The 25,211-nt window shown below is 42.0% G+C and overlaps 1 protein-coding gene across 3 annotated transcripts in view; it reads left to right on the top strand.

The window, feature by feature from the left end:
- Positions 1 to 25,211, top strand: part of rnf10 (ring finger protein 10) — a 62,352-nt gene that overhangs the window by 17,117 nt on the left and 20,024 nt on the right. For 2 of the 3 annotated variants that reach the window (XM_070887666.1, XM_070887664.1), the window contains 10 exons: positions 5,436 to 5,620; positions 10,653 to 10,786; positions 12,258 to 12,421; positions 13,589 to 13,735; positions 17,732 to 17,966; positions 18,421 to 18,554; positions 19,889 to 20,006; positions 20,095 to 20,196; positions 20,276 to 20,446; positions 24,653 to 24,753. In XM_070887666.1, the coding sequence (XP_070743767.1) occupies positions 5,436 to 5,620; positions 10,653 to 10,786; positions 12,258 to 12,421; positions 13,589 to 13,735; positions 17,732 to 17,966; positions 18,421 to 18,554; positions 19,889 to 20,006; positions 20,095 to 20,196; positions 20,276 to 20,446; positions 24,653 to 24,753 (1,491 nt within the window). The remainder of the gene's footprint in view (positions 1 to 5,435; positions 5,621 to 10,652; positions 10,787 to 12,257; positions 12,422 to 13,588; positions 13,736 to 17,731; positions 17,967 to 18,420; positions 18,555 to 19,888; positions 20,007 to 20,094; positions 20,197 to 20,275; positions 20,447 to 24,652; positions 24,754 to 25,211) is intronic. The other variant, XM_070887665.1, reaches the window with a different exon arrangement.

A 25,211-nucleotide genomic window follows, 5' to 3' on the forward strand; every position in this document is an offset into this window, starting at 1 on the left:
AGCAGGAGTAGGCCATAAGGCCCCTTGAGCCTACTTTGCCATTCAATATGATCATGGCTGATCTGATCATGGACTCAGCTCCACTTCCCTACCCGCTCCCCATAACCCCTTATCCCCTTATTGTTTAAGAAACTATTATTTCTGTCTTAAATTTATTTAATGTCCCAGCTTCCACAGTTCTGAGGCAGCGAATTCCACAGATTGACAGCCCTCAGAAGAAATTTCTCCTCATCTCAGTTCTAAATGGGCAGCCCCTTAGCCTAAGATCATGCCCTCTAGTTCTAGTTTCCCCCACCAGTGGAAACATCCCCTCTGCATCCACCTTGTCAAGCCCCCTCATAATCTTATACGTTTCTATAAGATCCCCTCTCATTCTTCTGAATTCCAATGAGTAGAGGCCCAACCTACTCAACCTTTCTTCATAAGTCAACCCACTCATCCCCGGGATCAACCTCGTGAGCCTTCTCTTAACTGCCTCCACAGCAAGTATATCCTTTTGTAAATATGGAAACCAAAACTACGCAGTATTCCAGGTGTGGCCTCACCAATACCCTGTACAGCTGTAACAAGACTTCCCTGCTTTATACTCCATTCCCTTTGCAATAAAAGCCAAGATGCTATTGGCCTTCCTGATCACTTGCTGTACCTGCATACTATCCTTTTGTGTTTCATGCATAAGTACCCCAGGTCCCGCTGGACTGTAGCACTTTGCAATCTTTCTCCATTTAAATAATAACTTGCTATTTGATTTTTTTTTCTGCCAAAGTGCATGACCTCACATTTTCCAATATTATACTTCATCTGCCAAATTCTTGCCCACTCACTTAGCCTGTCTATGTGCTCCTTCAGCCTCTATGTCCTCCTCACACATTACCCTTCCTCCCATCTTTGTATCGTCAGCAAGCTTGGCTACGTAACACTCAGTCCCCTCTTCCAAGTCGTTAATATAGATTGTAAATAGTTGGGGTCCCAGCACTGATCCCTGCGGCACCCCACTCGTTACTGATTGCCAACCAGAGAATGAACCATTTATCCCGACTTTGTTTTCTGTGTCAGCCGATCTTCTAACTATGCTAATATATTACCCCCAACCCCGTGAACTTTTATCTTGTGCAGTAACCTCTTATGTGGCACCTTGTCAAATGCCTTCTGGAAGTCCAAATACACCACATCCACTGGTTGCCCTTTATCCACCCTGTTCGTTACATCCCCAAAGAACTCCAGCAAATTTGTCAAGCATGACTTCCCCTTCATAAATCCATGCTGACTCTGCCTGACTGAATTTTGCTTTTCCAAATGTCCTGTTTTTTTTAAAAATAATGGACTCCAACATTTTCCCAACCACAGATGTTAGGTTAACTGGTCTATAGTTTCCTGCTTTTTGTCTGCCTCCTTTTTTGAATAGGGGCATTACATTTGCAGTTTTCCAATCTGCTAGGACCTCTCCAGAATCCAGGGAATTTTGGTAAATTACAACCAATGCATCCACAATCCCTGCTGCTACTTCTCAAGATCCTAGGATGCAAGCCATCAGGTCCAGGGGATTTATCTGCCTTTAGGCCCAATTATCTTACTGAGCTCTGCCTCCTTAGTGATTGTGTTAAGTTCCTGCCCCCCTATAGCTCCTTGACTATCCACTGTTGGAATATTGTTCGTGTCCTCTACTGTTTAAAAACTGATACAAAATACTTGTTTAGAATTTCTGCCATCTCCATGTTCCTCATTACTAATTCCCCGGTCATGTCCTCTAAGGGACCAACATTTACTTTAGCCACACTTTCTTTTTATATACCTATAGAAACTCTTAATATCTGTTTTTATATTTTGTGCTAGTTTACTTTCAGTCTATCTTCCCTTTCTTAATCATTTTTTAGTCATTCTTTGCTGGCTTTTAAAAGCTTCCCAATCTTCTGTCCTCCCACTAATTTTGGCCACTTTGTATGCCCTTGTTTTTAGTTGGATACCGTCCTTTATTTCTTTAGTTAGCCACGGATGGCTATCTTTTTTCTCTCACCCTTTCCTCCTCACTGAAATATATTTTTCTTGAGAGTTGTGAAATATCTCCTTAAATATACACCACTGTTCATCAACCGTCCTACACTTTAGCCAACTCTGCCCTCATACCTTCATAGTCTCCTTTAGTACGCTGGTTAAAGATCCAACTTTCTCACCTTCCATCTGAATTTGAAACTCAATTGTGCTATGATCACTCATTCCAGGGGGATCCTTTACTAGGAGATTGTTTATTAATCCTGTCTCATTACACAGGACCAGATCTAGGATAGCCTGTCCCCTGGTTGGTTCTGTTACATACTGCTCAAGGAACCTGTCCCTTATGCACTCTGAACTCCTCCTCAAGGCTACCCTGACCAATTTGATTTGTCCAATCAATATGGAGGTTAAAATCACCGATGATTATTGCTGTTCCCTTTTTACAAGCCTCCACTATTTCCTGGTTTATGCTCCGACCAACAGAGTTGCTACTGTTAGGGGGCTTATAGACGATGCCCACCAGTGACCTTTTCCCCTTATTATTCCTTATCTCCACCCAAACTGTTTCAACATCCTGATCCTTTGAGCATATATCATTTCTCACTATTGCAGTGATTCCCTCTTTTATCAATAGAGCTACCCCACCTCCTTTTCCTTTCTGTCTGTCCTTCCGGATTGTCAAATACCCCTGAATATTTAGTCCCGATCACCTTGCAACCACGTCTCTGTAATGGCTATCTGATCATACCCATTTGTGCTGTCAACTCATCTCTTTTTTTTGTTACAAATGCTACGTGCATTTAGACAAAGTACCTTTAAATTTTTTTATCCTCTTTTCCTGCTTGTTTCCGCTCTCCTTCAAACTCACTTTATTTTTGCTTTCTAATTTCTGCTTTTCTCCCCTCCCTACTGAATCAACTCTCAGGTTCCCATCCCCCTGCCAAGCTAGTTTAAACCCTCCCCAACAGCACTAGCAACGCCTCCCCCCCCCCCCAAACCCCTGCCCCCGGTGAGGATATTGGTCCTTGCTCTGTTGAGGTGCAACCTGTCTGGCTTATACAGGTCTCGCCTCCCCCAGAAGCTGTCCCAATATCTCGGGAATCTAAAGCCCCCCCGCCTACACTCGCCTGAGTGAAAGTTGTGGGTTCAAATCCCATGGACTTGAGCACATAAATCTAGGCTGACACTCCAGTGCAGCACACTCAGTCCTGCACTGATCAGAGGTGCCGTCTTTCGGATGAGACGTTAAACTGAGGCCTCATCTGCCCTCAGGTCGACGTAAAAGATCCTATGGCACTATCTCGAAGAAGAGCAGGGGAGTTACCCTCTGTCCTGGCCAATATTTATCCCTCAATCAACATAACAAAAACAGATTATCTGGTCATTATCATTGCTGTGTATGGGAGCTTGCTGTGTGCAAATTGGCTGCTGTGTTTTCCACACAACATCAGTGACTACACTCCAAAAGCACTTAATTGATTAAAGTGCTTTGAGATGTCCATATAAATGCAAGTCTTATAATTTGCCAGTGTAACCAGCACTCTTCTGGATCTGGAAATACTAATGCATCTTCGTCAATTACAGGCTCTAAAATTGCTATTTTGTCAGTAACCTAATCCATAATACTTTCTCTGTTTTGCATTTCTGTTGCTTTTGCCCTTGATGTTTTGTTTCTCATGCTGCCTCCGTGTAGCTAATGTTCGAGGCCAGGTTAATGCACACAGGCTCCACGTAGTTTCAAAGTCCATGTTTGACATTAAAAACAAAGGAATTGATGGTGAATTTCTTTGCGGACAGCGGGTTCAGTTTATCAAATGGATTGGTTTCTCTAGTTGGGGTCAGTAGGAAGATACCTGGATTTCGGACTTGATGTGAGGAGCTGAAGTAGAGCAGCCTTGTGGTAGGAAAAATAGAAACCTCACCTACACCTTAGAAAATAAGGAACTGAATGGGTAAAAGAGCAAAGTGTCCTAAGGATACAGGTGAACAAATCCCTAAAAGCAGGATCGCAGGTCGTCAAAGCAATTAAAAGTGCTGGGATTTAGTTCTCGGGGTAGAATTCAAAAGTAGTGAAGTTATGTTAAACTGTTTGCAGGACCCTGGTCAGGCTTAGAGTAATGTGCACAGGTCAGGTCTCCATACTATAAAAAGGACATAGAAACACAGGAGAGATGCGAAAAAAGATTTGGAAGGATGGTACCAGAGCTGAGAGATTACAGCTATCGGGAAAGATTGAACAGGCTGGGGCTTTTCACTTTAAAAAAGGGAAGTCTTAGAGGTAGCCTGATAGAGGTCTTCAAAATTATGAATGGGTTGGACAGGGTGAATGTGGAAAGAATGTTTTTGCTTGTGGAAGAATCTTTAAACTAGTGGCTATAAACACAAGGTAGTTATTAAATCCAATAAGGAAATAAAGAGACATTTCTTTATTCAGTGGTTAGAATGTGGAACTTGCTACCACAGGAAGTGGTGAGGCAACACCTTGGATGCTTTCAAAAGAAAACTAGAGGAGTAAATGAGAGGAGAATAGAAAGATATGCTGAAAGGCTGAGATGAGTTAGTGGAATGGGAGGAGACTAGTGTGGAGTATAAACACCAGCACAGACTAGTTGGGCCAAATGGCCTGTATCTGCTATATATTCCAATCCTGTGTCTATCGGAGTGCTCAACCCCTCTACTTTCCAAATTAATAAAGAATTTTCATTACCACAACCAGATTCTGATGTCAATATTCATGGTCAGGATAGCTTTACTAAGCACAAGGACCAGCCTCAAAATCAATTGCAGTGAAAAGCTGCATATTTAATTTAAAAAAAGACTTCCTACTCCTAAAATGTTTAGGATTTTTTAACCTGCTGACACTCCCAGGGTTCAGAACCTGATTGTGTTAGCAACCATGCCCATGCTTTCAATCCTTTCATTGTTCTACACACAACCTGCTTTTTCATTGGACCAAATTTCAGTCAAAATCAGCTTTGCCATTTCAGTGGTCTAGCATGTACATTAAATTCACACCCTATGCAATCTTTATTGAATGGTTTTGCAGCCTCGAGCCAGACACCACCACCACCGCCTCCCCCCTGCACATGCTTTGAACCCTGGAGGTATTTGGAACATCAGTTGGCCATTCAGCCCCTTGAGCCTGTTTCACCATTCAGTTAGATCACGGTTGATCTGTGCCTTAACTCCCATTGACTTGCCTTGGTTCTGTAATCCTTAATTAATACCCTTGCCTAACAAAAATCTAGCAGTCTCAGTTTTGACATTTTTAATTGATCCCTAGTCTCAAAAGCTTTTTGGGGAGAGTTCCAGATTTCCACTACCCTTTGTTGAAGTGCTTTCTGACATCACTAGGTCGTGTTCTTTGCATTGTCAATCTTCATGTGCTCTGTAGTAGTGTATCGTGTGTATATAAGTTACTAAATGGTGCCTTTACTTTTTAGCGTATTTGTAGTCATGAAGTTCCTTCGTGCCCAATTTGTTTGTATCCTCCCTCTGCTGCGAAGATAACTCGTTGTGGACACATCTACTGTTGGGCATGTATTCTCCACTATCTCTCCCTGAGTGAGAAAACCTGGGGCAAATGCCCTATCTGTTACGAGGCTGTGCATACAAAAGACCTAAAGAGGTGAGAATGAGACCTGATTCTTTCAAGCAATATAGTTGTCTTCTATTTGCAAAAATAGTAGTCTTGCATTGGGCAAATGAGCCAAGCGCAAGGGTACTAATTTGGCAGAATAATATAGTTGTTAGAATAATTGGGAGGGGGGTAGCTGTGACGAGTATTGTACTTTTTCTGTAATGTTTAAAGTAGTAATTAGTCTAAGCATTTGCCTATTCAGAATGGCTGGGGCAAAGGAACAGTAGTTGAATATAATGTTAAATGATCTCTGTTAAGCGATCTCTGAGCTTATCTGAATGTCTGATGACTTCCCTCACCGTTAATGGAAAAGATGAAATATTATGTTTAGAACAATTTTCAACTAGAATCTTAAGACCAGGTGGGAATTTACTTGGTTAGAACTGCATATGTCAGAAATTCTGGCTCCCATTGTGCAATAAAATTGGTGGATTGTTTTAACAGTTTGCAGTAATCTTGTAAAATATTGTACAATTTAAAAAGCTAATTGCATGCTTCGTGGAAGATGATAAAAAGTCATAAACTATTGCGATGTGCTTTGATTAAATACCTTGATGCAAGAGAGGGCTTTCTCATCACTGGAAATTAATACTGTTGAGGGTTGGGGGAGGTGCGGGGGGAGAAACCATGCATGAAGCAATCTTCAGTGGAACAGACTGCACTGAAACTGTGGTTGTAATCTCTGGTTCATCTGCTATTATGAATAGCATAATACTGAACTGATGAATCGTGCTGTTAGTAAGCATTCTTTCCCAAACTGTGGCCCATTTACATTGTCAAATGCACGCCATGGATTGTAGCCTCTTCACATCATGAGGTTGATTACATAGCAGTGGAGAACTGCTTCTAGTGCACAGTTTTAAAGTTGTGATTTAAAAAAAAAAAAATGTATTTTTATCATTGCCATACTTGTCCCAATGGCTCGGTAGGTATAGCAAATAGGGAACCAAGTCAGTGCTGGGACCTCTGCACATGCGCGCTAGAGTGTGCACACATGTGCAGTAGCTCCTCGCAGCCCGAATCACTGCGACGTTGTGTGGGAGGGGCCTGAAGCACGCCGTCCCTAGCCCTGGCCGAATGGGCTCCCCGGGCATTGAAGATGTGCTTAAATGGTTTTCGGGTCTTGGGATTCCCTCCTGTTCAGCTCCTCTCCCGTTCAGCCCCCCCCCCCCCAATCGCTGTCCGAGGCAGAGAGACGCTGGGTGGGCCCTGTCCCAGCATGCTGTTGGAGGGCTCCCGGGTGCTGCAGTAGGTGTGTAGGATCTTAATTTTTTTGTAATTTTTTTTGTTGATTTATTGATTTATTTATCATTTATTATTGATGGCTCTTTATTTGCAAAAGTGAACTGTTTACTGTTCGTAAACTTCCCTTCCCCCCCCCCCCCCCCCCCCCCCCCAAATCTCTCGTTCCCTACGCCTGATTTATAAGTGTAGGCAAGGTTTTGCTGAGCATACAGAAGTCTACACTCCATTCTAAGTTATTTTGGAGTAAGTTTTCACTGCCTAAACTTGCAAAACAGGTATAAGTGGCTGGTAACTCCCCCTTTGGGGGAAAAAAAACTGTTCTAAAACAAAACTATTCTAACTCACTAGAACTGGACCAAACTAAATGCTGAGAATTGCAATTTCGAAGTTGCTCCAAAAAAAATAGGAGCAACTTGAGCCTATAGCCTCTACTTTCTCTAACCTGATGTGATTTATTCAGATTGTGATGCAGGATCTTGTATTCAGGTTATCTGAATTTGTGGGGATGTGGTGAAGGATTTTAGTTGGCACAGCAGCTTTGAAGGCATTGTGCTGCACTATGTTTTGTGCCAAAGGAAAGGAGCCTGTCTGCAATCTGTGCTATGCCATTTATTGGAAGAGCTGCTGAAAATGTTGTTGCTTTTCTGTCTCCTGCCTTTTAGTTTTTAGGTTATGCGGGGTATAACATAGAAATTAGGTGCAGGAGTAGGCCATTTGGCCCTTTGAGCCTGCACTGTCATTCAATAAGATCATGGCTGATCATTCAAACTCAGTACCCCTTTCCTGCTTTCTCTCCATACCCCTTGATCCCTTTGGCCATAAGGGCCATATCTAACTCCCTCTTGAATATATCTAACGAACTGGCCTGAACAACTTTCTGCGGTAGAGAATTTCACTGGTTAACCACTCTGAGTGAAGAAGTTTCTCCTCATCTTGGTTCTAAATGGCTTACCCCTTATTCTTAGACTGTGACCCCTGGTTCTGGAACTCCCAGTAACGGGAACATTCTTCCTGCCTTTAACCTGTCCAATCCTGTCAGAATGTTATGTTTCCATGAGATCCCCTCATTCTTCTAAACTCCAGTGGATACAAGCCCAGTTGATCCAGTCTCTCCTCATATGTCGGTCCTGTCATCCCGGGAATTAGTCTGGTGAACCTTTGCTGTACTCCCTCAATAGCAAGCATGTCCTTCCTCAGATTAGGAGACCAAAACTGAACACACTATTCCAGGTGAGGCCTCATCAAGGCTCTGAACAATTGCAGTAAAACCTCCCTGCTCCTATACTCAAATCCTCTAGTTATGAAGGCCAACATGCCATTTGCTTTCTTCACTGCCTGCTGTACCTTCAATGACTGATGTACCATGACACCCAGGTCTCGTTGCACCTCCCCTTTTCCTAATCTGTCACCATTCAGATGATCTGTCTTCCTATTTTTGCCACCAAAGTGGATAACCTCATTTATCCACATTATACTGCATCTGCCATGCATTTGCCCACTCGCCTAACCTGTCCAAGTCACCCTGCAGCCTCTTGCCATCCTCCTCACAGCTCACACCATCACCCAGCTTAGTGTCATCTGCAAACTTGGAGATATTACATTCAATTCCTTCATCTAAATCATTGATGTATATTGTAAATAGCTGGGGTCCCAGCACTGAACCCTGCGGCACCCCACTGGTCACTGCCTGACATTCTGAAAAGGACCCGTTTATTTCGAATCTCTGCTTCCTGTCTGCCAACCACTTCTCTATCCGCGTCAATACCCCCAATACCATATGCCTTAATTTTGCACACTAATCTCTTGTGTGGGACCTTGTCAAAAGCATTTTGAAAGTCCAAATACACCACATCTGCTGGTTCTCCCTTGTCCACTCTACTAGTTACATCCTCAAAAAAAATTCCAGAAGATTTGTCAAGCATGATTTCCCTTTCATAAATCCATGCTGACTTTGATCGATCCTGTCACTGCTTTCTAAATGCGCTGCTATTTCATCTTTAATAATTGATTCCAACATTTTCCCCACCACTGATGTCAGGCTAACCGGACTATAATTTCCTGTTTTCTCTCCCTCCTTTTTTTTTTAAAAAGTGGTGTTACATTAGCTACCCTCCAGTCCATAGGAACTGATCCAGAGTCAATAAAATGTTGGAAAATGATCACCAATGTATCCACTATTTCTAGGGCCACTTCCTTAAGTACTCTGGGATGCAGACTATCGGGCCCTGTGAATTTATTGGCCTTCAATCCCATCAATTTCCCAAACAATTTCCTGACTAATAAGGATTTCCTTCAGTTCCTCCTTTTTGCTAGATCCTTGAACCCCTAGTATTTCTGGAAGGTTATTTGTGCCTTCCTTAGTGAAGACAGATCCAAAATATTTGTTCAATTGGTCTGCCATTTTTGTTCCCCATTATAAACTCACCTGATTCTGACTGCAAAGGACCTACGTTGGTCTTCACTAATCTCTTTCTCTTCACATATCTATAGAAGCTTTTGCAGTCAGTTTTTATGTTCCCTGCAAGCTTCCTCTCATACTCTCTTTTCCCCCTCCTAATTAAACCCTTTGTCGTCCTCTGCTGCATTCTAAATTTTTCCCAGTCCTCAGGTTTGCTGCTTTTTCTGGCCAGTTTATATGCCTCTTCCTTGGATTTAACACTATCCCTAATTTCCCTTGTTAACCATGGTTGAGCTACCTTCCCCGTTTTATTTTTACTCCAGACAGGGATGTACAATTGTTGAAGTTCATCCATGTGATCTTTAAATATCTGCCATTGCCTATCCACAGTCAACCCTGTAAGTATCACTTGCCAGTCTATTCTAGTCAATTCACGTCTCATACCATCGAAATTACCTTTCCTTAAGTTCAGGACCCTAGTCTCTGAATTAACAGTCACTCCATCTTAATAAAGAATTCTACCATATTGTGGTCACTCTTCCCCAGGGGGCCTCGCACAACAAGATTGCTAATTAATCCTCTCTGATTACACAACACCCAGTCTAGGATGGCCAGCTCTCTAGTTGGTTCCTCGACATAGTGATCTGGAAAGCCATCCCTAAAACACTTCAGGAAATCCTCCACTGTAGGCTTGGCAGAATGTTTCGATGTGGTCCTTCAGATGATGAGGGATTGGAATTTTGAAGTTGGTGTCTACTCATTGGACGTTTCTGTGACTGAGCATTGGATGATCGACTCTGACACCAGACTGTACATTTGAGATTGATTTGCTTTGTCTTTATCTTTTCCAGCCTCCCCAAAACATTGGTATCTCCTGGTTAAAAAGGGAGCACTTTGTTTATCATGAGTTACTGGCCTGTGCTGGAATAAATAACCTTTCTTGAGCATATTTCTTCCTTTTCAGTTTTTTGATTGGGGTGAGGCTTATAACTTAACTTCTCTTTATGCTCTCTGTCTTTCTCAGTCCCTGGATATAGACACCAGCTGATTGTGTAGCCAGACATCAGCCAGTGCTGCCTTAATCATCTGGGTGTGCAACAGCGGCCTGGGCAATTCTCCCAGTGAGGGAGTTCCACTCTGCATCTCCTTATGACCACAAAACTGAATTCACTAAATTGTCTTGCTAAAATTGGGGACATGAGCCTGTCTTCTGCCACCCACTTTAAAACCTTTGATTTCCAAACTAGTTCAGTTTGGCATCAAAATAATGTAAATGTGAAGGATTTAAACTATGTAGACATGACTAGTAAAGTGTCCATGAAGGTTGGAACAGTTGGTAGATCATGTAGAGTTAACACAAGTATTGCTTTGTTTCAGTGTTGTTGCCATGGAGACTCATCAGTACAGTGTGGAGGATATGATAACCATGCAGCTGATGCGTAGAGAGAAGGGTGTCCTGATGGCTTTACCCAAATCCATGTGGATGAAACTTGAACCAATTCACTTGGGAGGTGAGTGGAAACGCTGATTTACTTGGCTTATTGTTTGCTAATTCACCACCTGCTTTGGAAAAGTGTATGTATCACACAGTAGAACAGTTAGTCTAGATTTCATACAGAAGTGTGGATGGTTGGGAAGGAGCAAAAGGCTATAGATTCAGACCTCCTAAACCACAGATGTCACAGAGCTATACAATCTATAATTGAATAAAGTTCCATAATGGTCATGATGAAATTACATTCATGCTAAAGTATTGCAATGCCTACATAAGATTACTGCATTTCAAAATAATTCATATGAAGTGTTTTGAGCTGTGATGAGGCAGAATATAAATGCAAGTTGTCTTTTTTTTTATTGCCATTACCAAAACTAGTTTGCAATTCTAAAGGGATTTAGCCAAGTAATGATTTAACTAAGCTTTAGATTTGTTTAATGAGGATTGCTATTCTGAATTTGACATACTTTTGATAGTCTGTGAACCATGTCATCGTGAAGGACAATAAAGAGAACTGCATCCCTAAAAGCAAAAGATGCAATTCTACTTCAAGGTGCTGGAATGCTTTTGGGCTAGAATTAGCCTATTTCTGTAATAGAAAATAATCCTTTTAAATTGATGGTACATTAGACCATAGCTTTGTTGGAGGACTTGAGATGATGTACTTCATTAACCCACAATGAAGGTTTAAATGGGCATGTGACCTCCAGTGGAACATCAAATTTATCTAAATTTTCCACTGATACTGGGAGAGCAGTGAGAGTTGGGGCTACCTTTATATGCCATTTCTATTCATCATGTGGTATGATTGTGGGAGCTGGCTGTTGCACTGTCTCCACTGATAAGAAAATAGTAAATTGTTAACATTCCTATAGAATTACAAAATGTTCTTGTATACTGTAATTAGATATTTTTACTGTGTAGTAAATCATGTGATGTGTACTTTCAAGTCTGTCACTCTTACCTGTTGTCCTATGATGAATGTCACTCCCTTGCAGCGGAAAATATATTTTTTTAAAAAGCTGTTGACACTGGTAACCAACACACTGCACTTTACTAATGAACAGTATTAGTGGGCAGGCTGCTCCCAAGCCAGTTCTGAAATCGGGTTGGGTGCATCCAGCCTCCATTTGCTACCTCTTAACAGCTGAGGTTGAAACCCTGGAGGATGATGATCATAAATTGGTATCTCACTACCCCATGATGTGGTAGGCAAGGACTCGTGTATATTTTTTATATATATATATATATATATATATAATGTTGCCTGTTTCTAAAGCTTTTCAAATAATCACATTTTAAGTTGACTTAAATTGATGAAGCTGACTTGGATGAGTTTATTTTTTGCCGACCCAAAGTTGTTGTTTAGATCTGAAAGAGCTGAACTATATTGCAGTTAATAGATTGACATTTAATTCTGCTAACTGCGTTTTTTTTTTACTCCTTCCTCTGGACACACACCTTAACATTTAATTTGAATATTCTAGTAGATGAAGAACACAGCCAGTATTCAAAACTGCTTCTGGCTACAAAGCAGCAAGTTATGAAGCATGTGATAGACGAAGAGCGAGCAGCCTTACTGAGACAGTATGAAGAGGAGAAAAGTACACCTGAATCTTGCTTCATTGAAGCAGCAATGGAGGAGCTTCAGGTACGAAAAACTGGCCTTTACAGGCTGTGTCACTGTGTGCACATACATTTGTAGAATGTCCCTAAATGTTGTCTTTGTTCAACAGGAGTAGAAATGTAAATAGATTGGGAATTGTTTCTGTAAATGAAATTTAATTCTCAATTCAAATGGAAGTGAGATTATAACTTAGTTTGTTGGCAAATGCAAGGTTTTAAAGTATAATATCTCAAAACAGTGGCTTTACCAAAGTTACTTTGTGCCGTTTTGAAATTTTTCCACTTTCGTGTTCTCCCTCTGCTCACTCCTGAAGGCAGGGCTCATGCTTGGACTATGGTACCACATGCAGTAATCCTCTGGTATTTTGCCTTTGAGGCCATTTGTGTGTGTTCTGGACAGTGCTGTTTGGGGGTGGCAGACTTATTTGACTCTATGATTAATGCTAAACCTCATGTTGTCTTTAACCCTTGCAACAAGAGTCATTGGCGGTTAATCACCGATCCTTTTTTCCTCCTTCACTCCTAGTCTAAGGATGCTGAAGTTAGTTGTACCTCCCTGGCGGAGGTCTGATTACTGCACAATGCAAGGATCAAACTTGGGGCCTATCTGATTTGACACCACATGGTGGAATGTTAGCTGTCGTTTCTGAACTATATTTATAGAAGTGAAATGCTAAGCAAGTGCTAAAGATGACAAAGAAACTTGCCTTTTTGCTAGGTTCCCAAAGGTCAAAGTCATCGGATGTGAGTGATTTTTACAAGTCCTTCTGATTCTCTCCTTCATTGTGACTGGAATAACTGTTCAGATCTGTTTAGGAGAAGACTGGAATGTATTGATGATTTGGAAATTAGACACCATTTTTAAAACCACTTCAAACACCTCACCAAGACTCAGGAACTGTTGCGGGGAATGGTAACCATGTCTTTTGGCAGCATTTTTCTCCCCATCTATATTCAATTGGTTCCAATGATAGGAATATGAAAAAACATTTACAAAGCTGCTTGAAAAGAGTAGTGGTTAGCACTGTCTTTTCATCCCACTGCTTGAACAATGTTAAATGTAACGTGATAAATAATCAATTCTGCCATCCAGTCTGGCCAGCTTGAATCTGAAGTGAAATTATTGTATTTTAGGTGTTTCAAACAATAGTTCAAGTTGAGCTAAGTCAGTGTAGATTTTCTTTAATTGCAGAATCGAGAGCAAGAGTTGTTGGGCCCTCCTTGTGCTCCAGAGAAGGAAGTTCTTGGCACAATGTTTAAACTTGAGGAATTGACCATTACTGATTCAACCATGGCCACAGAGAATGAAAGAAATACCACCATATTCTGCAAGGACCAAGTTAGTACCAATGTTACAGGCTAATTTTAATTTCCTCACCCATCTTCCCCATTACTCCCCCCAACACTCAGTACTTTAAATGGGTTTATGCAGATATGTTTTGGGATTGTTCCTTCATAGTTTGAATGCTTTACTCTATTTCACCTAAATATGAGATCTTCTGTTTGCTGTTCCACTTTTCCCGTCTCCTGTCCAAAAAATGCAATGAGTTCTGTTGAAAATAGGAATGCTAAATTTTCCTGGTTTATATACAAGAAGTGATTTGTTGCCTTGAACTTGAATTTCCCCCTGTTTTCTCCTCTCCCTTCCTTAAGGTATTATTCTTGGAGTACAATACCAAGGCCAGCAGTTACTCTTTAAGTCAAACAAATGACTTGCATTGAGCCTTGCTAGTAAATGTTGGCAGATTGTGGGTTTTCACATTTAAACCACTTTCTGCCCTTGTCTGACAGCCACCCACTGGCTTCTCCAGTACAGGTTGCTGGAAAGCAGTTGGGAGATGGCTGTATTTTCTCACCTTTCTCCCCCCCCGAATCCAGTGCCTTGGAGCCTAATTATGTAGTTGTCCAACTGAGATGGCTAACTCAGCACAGGCTGGGGTTACCTTTTTAGATACTCTTCCAAAGCCCACTAAACCATTGGAGTGCCTCACTACCTCTGGGATTTTCTCAACTTTGAAAACATCATCCCCTTCTTCCTTTTGAAAATATAAGGTATAAGTTTTTAGACTGCAAGACCAATACCAAATTTGTAGTTGGGACTTTTAAAGAAAACCAGCGTCTCCAAATAGCTTAGCTGCACTAATGGCCCCAGTAAAATTTTCCTATAGAACCAACTTAAGTGACATGACCCAACTTTCTTGGCCTCCCACCTCCCATTACCACCATTGTATTTACAAGTTACATTCTTCTACTCTACTTGAAATTATACAGCACAGAAAGAGGACATAGGATATGCAACACAGAAACAGGCCATTGACTCAACCAGCCCATGCCAGCGTTTATGATCCATTCAAGCCTCTTCCTGTCTTTCCTCATCTAAATCTATCAGCATAACCTTCTATTCCCTTCTCCCTCATGCTTGTCTAGCCTCCCCTTAAATGCATCTGAACTATTTGCCAGGTGGCCTACTCCTGCTCCTATTTCTTATGGCCTCTAGTTATGCTCTTTCCCACAAGTGGAAATGTTCTCTCTGTATCCACTCTCAAAACCTTCCATAATTTTAAAGACCTCCTATTAGGTCACCCTTGAGCCTTTCCCCGCCCCCCCCCCCCCCCCCTCCAAGTATAAAGAGACCTAACCTGTTCATCCTTACCTAATGTGTATGCCCTTGCATTTCTGGTATCATCCTTGTAAATCTTCTCGGCATCCTCTCCTGAGCCTCTAGCCTTTTTATAATATCACTGTATGCAGTATGGTCTAACCAAGATTCGATACAGGTTTAGCATAACTTCCCTACTTTTCAATTCTATACCTCTAGAAATAAACCCTAGTGCTTGGTTTACTTTTTTTATGGCCTTGCTAATCTGTGTCGCAACTTTGTGATTTGTGTATTTGTACTCTGCGATCCCTTTGTTCCTCTACCCCACCTAGACTCGCACTTTCCAAGTAATAAATGACCTCCCTATTATTCTGACAATGTAATGACTCACATTTGTGTTGAGCTTCATTTGCCAATTATATGCCCATTCTGCAAGTTTATTAATGTCCCCTGCCACACAGTACTACCGCCCCCCCCCCCGATTATCAAGATCCATGGACAATGTGGACCATTTTCCATACCGTGGGAGCCTACTGTCAACAAGGGCAGACATCAATGACTAAGTACACCACCGCCTTCAGTGTGCCAGTGCAGCCTTCGGTTGCCTGAGGAAGAGTGTTGAAGACCAGGACCTCAAACCCAGCACCAAGCTCATGGTCTACAGAGCAGTAGTGATATTCTCCCTCCTATATGCTTCAGAGACATGGACTATGTACAGCAGGCACCTCAAAGCACTGGAGAAGTACCACCTCCACAAGATCCTGCAAATCCATTGGCAGGATAGGTGCACGTCAGTGCTTTCGCTCAGGTCATCACCTGAGCATCGAAGTATTGACCATGCTCGATTAGCTCCGATGGACAGGACACATCGTTCGCATGCCCGACACTAGACTCTCAAAACAAGCACTCTACTCAGAGCTCCGACACGGCAAGTGCGTCCCAGGTGGACAGAGGAAACGCTTCAAGGACACTCAAAGCCTCCTTGGAAAAAGTGCAACATCCCCACTGACACCTGGAAATCCCTGGCCCAAGATCGCTCAAAATGGAGTAGAAGCATCTGGGAAGGCGCCGAACACCTCGAGTCTCTTTGCTGGGAGCACCCACCCATCCCACCTGTGACAGAGACTGTAGGTCCCGCATTGGACTCATCAGTCACCTGTGAACTCATATTAGTGTGGAAGCAAGTCATCCTCGACTCTGAGGGACAGCCTAAGAGAAAAGAGAATGTCCTCCTGTAATTTGTTGCAGTCCTGCTCAGTATTGACTCTTTCTCAACCCCCTTCCCCCCCCACCCCACCCCAAATCTCCAATTTGGTGGTGACTGCAAATTTAGAAATTGTTTTTGATTCCAAAGTCTAATTCGTTAATATCAATTGTGAACAACTGTGGTTCCAGCATGGATCCTCGTGGAACACCACTACCCACCTGCCACTGTGAATAGCTATCTGTTACCCCCCCTACTCTGCTTTCTATCTTGAAGCCAGCTAGCTATCCATTCTGCTACTTGTCCTCTACATTTGGCCCATTGTGCCTGCGCTGGCTCTTTGAAAGAGCTATACAATTAGTCCTACTCCCCTCGTCTTTCCCTATAGCCCTGCAAATTTTTCCTTTTCAGGAATATATTAATTTCCTTTTGAAAGTTACCATTGAATCGGCTTCCACTACCCTTTCAGAAAGTGCATTCCAGCTCATAATAATTTGCTGCATATAAAAAAAAGTGTATCCTCTTTCTTATGCCAGTTATCTTAAATCTGTATCCTCTGATTACAGAACCTCCTGCCAGTGAAAACTGTTTCTCCTTATCTACTTTCAAAAACCCTCATAATTTTGAACACTTCTATTAAATCCCTCCTTAACCTTCCCTGCTGTAAAGCGAACAGTCTCTGCTTCTGTTGTGTCTCCACATATCTGGTAACATTCTAACGTCTCCTCTGCAACCTCTGGAATGCCTTGGCACTCTTCCTTGATTGAACACCATACTCCAGTTGGAACTGAACCAGTGTTTTATAATTATTTAGCCTAACTTCTTTGCTTTTGTACTCTATGCCTTTATTTATGAAGCCTGGGGTATCCCATGTGCTTTAGAACCATCCTGCAACATTTTATTGCAATTTGTGACTCCTGATATTTCCATTGATGTATACTCTTGTAGCTGCTGCTGTTGACTGTTTTCTGTAGCAAACCAGATTTATTGCTCTAGCATACTACCGAGTCAGTAATGGGGTTAATGGAGCATTTTTCCTTTTGAAAGCTACTTTACTGACCAGTTTGAGGAATCAAATGGCAAATGTATACAAGAATGCCTTCCAGTAACAATTTACCACGGTGACATTTTTATTTCTTGAGCCGTAGGTCAATTTCTTTTTATCTCCAGTGCTTAGAGTAACATTTTATATCCCATGCTAACCATGGACACACACAATCGCAACGTTTTTGTGTTCTGAAACGTGAACGGATTGATTTTCCAGTCACTGAAGTAATATTTTGTTTGAAACTGAAAGTGGGCCTGATTCTAATCCAGCCACATCCTATCTGGTGAAGTTGGGGCTCGAGGGGAATTTAGGAATTATTTTGGCTGCTTTTACAGCAAGGGGCATTGGAGTCAAATGGTGCATGACATTAGGTGCAACCAAATACTACAACTACATTTTCAAGTGATTTTTTTTAATAGTAGTGCTAAAAAGACCGGGAAAGTGTTTCAAAATCTAATCTGACCTTGTCTGAATACCTCGACAGCATATATTGGCGTATTCGTCTGCATTTGATGAAATTATTGATGAATCATCAGAGGAGGCCATTGCTGCACACTGCACTGTGTTGAATGAGTCGGTCATTGCTCTTGAATCAGACAGCAGTTATGAAATGACTGAAGGAGCTTGTGGTGGAACTGATTGTGGACAGGCTGAATGTGAACCTTCTGTCGAGGCTACTAAAGGAAGTTCGGCGTCAACCTACTACTATTTCTACCAAGGTGAGCCTTTCGTTTGAATGATGGCATTATATTAAGTAAATCTTGATGTCTGTCCTTACAAAGTAGCTAAATTAACTATCTTCTACAACTGAATTGTTGACTTAGTCTGCGATCTGAATGTTTGCTTCAATAATGCTGCTAGCAGTTCCCAATTAAAGGGGATGGAGCCGGTGCTCTAATATGTTGGCAAAGTTTCTGTAAAAACTAACTTTGGCGATGATAAATTGGACCACCAAGTCTTCAGGTGTCAAGAAAAACTGGTTATGTAGGAAGTATTTGAGGAGATTATATTGATAGTGAGGGATCATTTCACTGAATTGGTGCCACTATTAAAGATAAAAATGTTGTCCATAGCCTGATCTTGTGTGTAGAAAGAAACAAAATAGCGCTTCAGATGTAAATCAAATAAATTCTGGCTTGTATGGATAATCCAAAATTAATTTTTGTTTTTCAGCGGAGGATGGGCAGTATATGTTTCTGAGCCCAGTTAATGTGCGATGTCTGGTGAGGGAGTATGGTAGTCTGGAGAACTGTCCTGAGAAGATCACTGCTGCAGTGGTAGAAATTGTTGGGCATTCAATGACTGAGGTAGAGTAACTTAAATTTGAATTTATAAATGTTTTGAACACTTTTTATAATCATGGTGAACTTCACTGTTTGATAATGGAGCATTCTTTCACTGTTGCAACCCAGTGTTGGCATCCAGCGCTATTGGGTCAGGATGAGCACCGGCAGTTACAGGACATTATTTACCATCCTACTGCATACTGTAACTCCAATCTTGGAGCATCCTGATTGCACAACTATACATTTCTGCACTTCCCACACTAACCGCCCCATGATTCCTCACTTTGCCAGTTCCTATTGAAATTGTAGGTTGTTTTGAATGTGTGGCCTTGAGACTGCTTCAACTCCACTTGCAAACTGGATTAAGAGTGGCTGAAGTAACTTACGGTATTAGTCTTGGAGATTTGAGCTTCTTGGTAGGCATTGAAACATTGCTTATGACACTGGGGAAATTGGGTTTGTAATGCCAACTATGATACTTAAGGTGTTTAACTAAAATGAATGTAGATTATAAGTGATCACCTTAAAATTGGACTTATTTTAGAGGTGCTTATCTAAATATTTGAGATAACTTACACCAAAATGAATAAATTTCTCTTCAGATTCTTGTTTCCTTTAGATATTAGATGAGATTAAAATTGAAAGGTTGAAATTAGTTGAGATTGTACCTGTATACAACTCATGAACTTGCCAGTTATACTTCCAGAAGTTAGATTTGAATTTAAAAGAATGGACCAATGGGCTGTGTGGTGTGGTACTGAACTGTATGGATTAATGAAGTCCCAGATTCAATGTTAACTGGGGGTGGAAGGGGGGGGGGGGTGGTTGCTGCCACTCTTGGTCAAGCAGTAGTGATGAGATGGTGAACGTCATCACAACTGATTCTATCATTTCCTACACTTATGTGGGACCTTTCCAGCAGAAGTCACTGGACAGCGATTGGGAGTCGGAGCTCTCCCTAGCCAAGAGATATTAAAACCAATTGTGGCACCCCTACTGGCTGAGAGCTGTTTAAATTTTACCACTAAATGGTATTGTCTGGCTTAATATTTTTCACCTCTGGTCATAGGATCAGAATCAAAATGCCTTGCTCTTAACCTGCACCCTCACAGCCTTTTTCTCTTCTTCCCTTCCCCCAAAGGTCCAGGAATGTCTTGCTCCAGTTGAAATTGGCTGAGGCTGATTTAGCACAAACCAGGAATTGAACTTCCTTATATGTGGTATATTTGCCTGTCGAGTTCATGAGGGGACATCATATTGGGCGGATTTTTAATATATAAAAAATGTGTTTGTATAAAAGACTCTTGTAAGTAACTTGTGTTTGGTGATGTAGTGACTGGAATCTTTTCCCGCAGGATGTACGACGCCGACACCGCTATCTGTGCCACCTGCCTCTTACCTGTGAGTTTGGGATTTGTGAGCTGGCTCTGAAGCCACCTGTGATTTCTAAGGAAACTTTGGATGCTTTTTCAGGTTTGTTTCTGCGACTTGAATCATAGACCTGCATTGAATGGCCTGCCTTTGGTGGTTTGAAATTTGATATTTTATTTTCCCCCCACAGATGATCTGGACAGGAGGAGATGTCTTCGCTTAAAAAAAGCTCGAGATGAACGTCGAAGAGAGCGTAGGATTGAAATGGAAGAAAATGAAAAGCAAGGCAAATGTGAGCACTTCAATTTACCTTAAATTCCAATGTAATTTATGTTATGGCTCTTTAATACAATTTGGTTACTCTCATTTAGATCCAGAAGTACATATTGGATTGGAAAACTTCCAGCAGTTCCCAGCATTTGGCTCTTCTCCAAAAAGTGCACCATTTATTGCTTATCCAACCAGTCCTGATGCTGATCCCCTGCCTTCAAGTTGTCTTTCAGTCAATACTACCCTTAGCAGCAGCCCCAATTCTTTGGCAGGTAGGAACTTCTACACTTCTGAGACTACAATGGTGGACTTACAAGAAAATACTTGTTTTAAACATTGTGCCTTATCACATCTTAAACTGCTTTACATAATTTTGATCAGTGTCATGTAAGCAAACTTACCAATTTTGTTTGCAGCAAGATTTCTCGGAGCAATGAGAAGAATGACCACTTAAACTGTTTCTGGTAATGGTTGAGCGAGCAGTGTTGGCCAAGACGCATTGTCATATAATAACTCCCACCCGAACAGAGCGAAATCGTGGCTTCCGTTCAATGTCGCAGCTAAGTGGCAGTACATCAAACAATGCAGCACTCTCCCACTACTGCAGTGGAATGTCCACTCAGATTGTGCTTTTTAATTCTGCTCTGCCTAAACTTTCCTTGGGGACAAAAGTGGTCCCTCTTGAATTTTTTGCTAATACTCCCGCAAATTTCAAGTGATTCCACGGTTTTTCATATTGCACAAGTGCTGCATTTGTCTTAAAGTGTGATTTTTAGATTAGCTATTTAAATTAGCTGGAAATATTCAGCAGGGCAGGCAGCATCTGAGGAGTGAGAAACAAAGTTAACATTTCAGGTCAATGACCTTTCATCAGAACTAGAAAGTTAGAGATGTAACATGTTGTTCTAAACAAGTAGAGACAGGGAAAGGGGAGAAGAGGAAAGCATATAAGGAAGGTCTGTGATGGGGTGGTAGGCAGGAGTGATTAAATGACACAAGGGATGATGGTACGAGGCAAAAGTGGGTGGTAATGGGACAAGTAAAGAAACAAAAGGTGGGTCTAGAGATGTAAATGAGACTAGTAGAATCATTACCAACAACTGCTGTCCAAAAGAAAATGTGGTTATGATCTGAAATTGTTGAACTCAATATTGAGTCCGGAAGGTTGTAAAGTGCTTAACCGAAAGATACGGTGCTGTTCCTAGAGCTTGCATTCAGCTTCATTAGAACCGTGTAAGAGGTTGCAGACAGGAGTGGGGTGGAGAATTAAAATGACAAGACTAGTAGATCGGTCACGGAGGTGTTCTGCAATACGATCACCCAATCTGCGTTTGGTCGTCTCAATGTAGAGGAGACCAGATCATGAGCAGCTAATACAATATATAAAAGGCAGCCCTTTTACCTCCACCCTTCCCACTGTCCAAGGCCCCAAACACTCCTTCCAGGTGAAACAACAATTTACTTGTACTTTCAATTTATTATACGGGGATAGTGCAGGAAGGTGGAGTTGAGGTAGACGATCAGTCATGTTCTTATTGAATGGTGGAGTAGGCTCGAAGGGCTGACTGGCCTACTCCTGCTCCTAGTATGTTTAATTGTTGCATTACCATCCCCTTTATCCTTGCACCATCCTTTTTATCATTTAATCTCTCCTGCCTATCTCAGACCTTCCGTTTTGTGCTTTCCTCTCCTCTCTCTCTTTCCCTGCCTCTACTTGCTTAAAACCTGTTACATTTCTAATTTTTTCCAGTTCTGATGAAATGTTAACTGTTTCTCGCTCCACAAATGCTGCCTGACCTGAGTATTTCCAGCATTTTCTGTTTATTTTTGGTTTCCAGCATCTGCAGTAACTTGCTACTGTATTTAGATTAGCAGTTCACCCCCTTTTTAGAAGGGGGGTGTGGCTGTGGAAGCTGCTTTGCATCACTTTGGACATGCCTTTGCTAATGTTTCTATACCCAGCTGCTACAGATTTCACAGCAGCCTGATTGTTTAAGCTGGTCTAGTTTTTCCTGTAGAATTTGCATGGCCTCTGCTTGAAATCATCTCGAGGTCCAGAACACCTGTGTAGGGATCATGGGCTTGCACTAATGCTCTAGTCTCTGGTGTATGTTTGGAGTGCTAGCTCTCACTTTCTGTCTTCTCCTCACACCATGGGGTTTGGTAAATGTTTTGTTTTATCTGATAGAATCACTGTATAAAGTCATGGTTTAAAGCAGTCAAACCCTTTTTGAAAGACCCCCACAACTTTCCCTTTAAAATCTGAAATTATCGATTCCAGGTGCTTTCCTTGTATTAAATAGCTTTTGACTCTGGTTAGCGGCATATTTAATGTTTTATTCACAAAACATTTGAGAACCTCTATACACTCGTGTGTTTAATTCATCACTTGAAATTGCTTCCGCTGCTACCACATCAGTGGCAACGACAACAGTCTGTTCGGATGTGCCAACTCCACCCTGAAATTTCAGTGGTGTCACCCCATGGCACGCACTTTATCTGTGGGCAAGGCTTGTCTGGCCTACTACAAAGGGGCCTGTAACAAATCGATATTTTACGCTGTTACGCAACTCAGTGCTCTCTCTGGACACTATCCATTGTTGGAAGGATAAGATCTATAATTATATTGGGTATTTTTCCACCGTTTGAATGGATAAATGAAAGTTTCACATAGCCAGTGTTGTACTTTACTGAAATATTGGTGACTGTGCTATGATTCATGTCTGAGTTGGATGAGATTGCTGAGCAAAAGCAATGTTGGAATTTTAAATTTTTAATCTCAAACTAGATTTTGCAGCATTTTAAGGATCAGAAAAGCTAATTGTCTTTGTTGCATTCTTACCTTTAATGAGAGAGGGCCATGTGGGGACTTGAGGAAAATATTCTAATACCAATACTTTGAGGTGCTGCTTGTAAAACCTTGATAATTGAATTGCAAATTCTCAGCTGAGTTGCACGGTTTAATCCTTGTGCAGTGATTGCTTCACAGTGGGAGTTTGAATTTCCATGTCTTCAGTTTGTGTGTGAATGCAGAGTGGGCAGGGAAGAGAATGGAGGTTCACTACTTTCAGCTCCTAGGCTTGGAGTTTAAATCAGTGTCTCTTTTGTGCATGAAATGCAAAATGAGCCAAGAATTGAAATATGGTGCTCAGCACAATTGCATTTAATCTGTCCAAGTATGAATCATGTGAGATTAAAAACAGAAAATGCTAGAAATACTCAGCTGGTCAGACAGCATCTGTGGAGAGAGAAACAGTTAACATTTCCGGTCGATGACCCTTCGTCAGAACTGGACCACTCCAGGGAGCCGCACATGCTGGAGCAGGAGAGCAACGGCAGTGAAAAGGGACGTCATCAAGGTCCAGGTCGGTGATTGGAGCGTGGGCAGGTACTGAAGGAGTGGCGAGAGATTGTAGAGGGATGTGATCGGGACCCAGGAGAGGCGTGAGTTCGGGGCCCAGAAGAGGCTCCAGGGGCAGCCCGGACCAGCCCACACTGCTATATGTGGGCACTAGGTCCGTGCAGCAGAGCTGATCTCCAGTTGTCTTGGTTAATCCTTGCCACTGGACCAAGACTGAGCTCTGTCAAGCCCATGTGGTGGCTGGTGTGCAACGGGCACCACATGTTTATATTAAAAAAAAATCCAAGCACAGGCATCTTCCACCCTTCAAGATTTAGTTCGGACCTGGAATTTTAGGTCCATCATTGAAACACCCATGAACTTTTTAACGTGGAAGCAGGTCATCCTCGATTCGGGGGACTGCCGATGATGATGATGGTGGCAGTGGCAGGAAAGAACAAAAGGGAAGGTCCGTGATAGGGTGAAAGGCAGAAGAGATAAAGGGGATGATGGTGCAAGGCAAAAGGAGATGGTAACGGGACAAGTTAAACAAAAGAAGTCTATACAGAGTGCTTTTGGAGATTGCAGAATCATCAGCTGCTGAGGGAAAGAGAAAATAATAGGGGAAGAGGTTATGGTTTGAAATAGTTGAACTCCATGTTTGTGTTGCGTTTCATTGGACAGTGTAAGAAGCCGAGGACGGAGTGGTCAGGGTGAGTGGAGCGGACAATTAAAGTGATGGGCGACTGGAAGCTTGGGGTTGCGCTTACGGACTGCAAAGCGGTCACCCAGTCTGCGTTTGGTCTCAATGTAGAGGAGACCACATCGTGAGCAGCAAATACAGTATACTAAATGGAAGAAGTACAAGTAAATCACTTTCACTTGGAAGGAGTGTTTAGGGCCCTGGCCAGTGGGAAGGGAGGAGGTAAACGGGCAGGTGTTGCACCTCCTGCGCTTGCACGGGAAGGTGCCGTGGGAAGAGGTGTTAAGGGTGATAGTGGGCACTGGGATGAGGCACCTGTGAAATATCCTGTCTTGTAACTGATGCTTAATCTTTTTATTTTTATGTTTTGACCCAGCTGGGAATGTTGGAACTTCATAATGTGAATGCTTCTAAATCACTTAACTTTTCCTGTAGAATCAACATTGAATCCATCAGCCCCTGCATTTAGTCCAGGGAGTCCTTCTCCATGTGTTGGCAGCTTGGAGGATGATGTACACTTTCCTTCATTTGCTCAGGTAATTTCAATTCTGAATTGATCCTCCTGGTAATCATTAGTTACTTTTTTGAAGTATGAATATATCATTCACTCAATGGCATAAAAATGCACTTCTGGAGAGTAGGCCATGATTGTGAGATTGCACACTGTTGATTTAGCTACTAGGGAGAAGGCTAGAATTTGGAATGCTGCTTGGTTTCAGACCATGTACCTTTACTGGCTCTTCAAGAAACCGAAGTGATGAACTCCAAGGATTGCACACCCCACCTAACCACCTGGGAATTTTAGAGAGCAGCTTGTTTCTTTTGCGAGGGGTTAAGGAGCGAGAAGTAGTTGCAGTATAATATGGAGAACTGCACACAATGGAAGTATTGTTGTACTACACTCCAGCCTCAGCTTTCAGGTCTCCTTTTTAATCCTGGCTTCTGATCCAAATGTGAGATGAAAATGCAATCACTCCAACTTGCTGACCACCTT

The sequence above is a fragment of the Pristiophorus japonicus genome, chromosome 8 (assembly GCF_044704955.1).
Source record: "Pristiophorus japonicus isolate sPriJap1 chromosome 8, sPriJap1.hap1, whole genome shotgun sequence".
Lineage (NCBI taxonomy): Eukaryota > Metazoa > Chordata > Chondrichthyes > Pristiophoridae > Pristiophorus > Pristiophorus japonicus.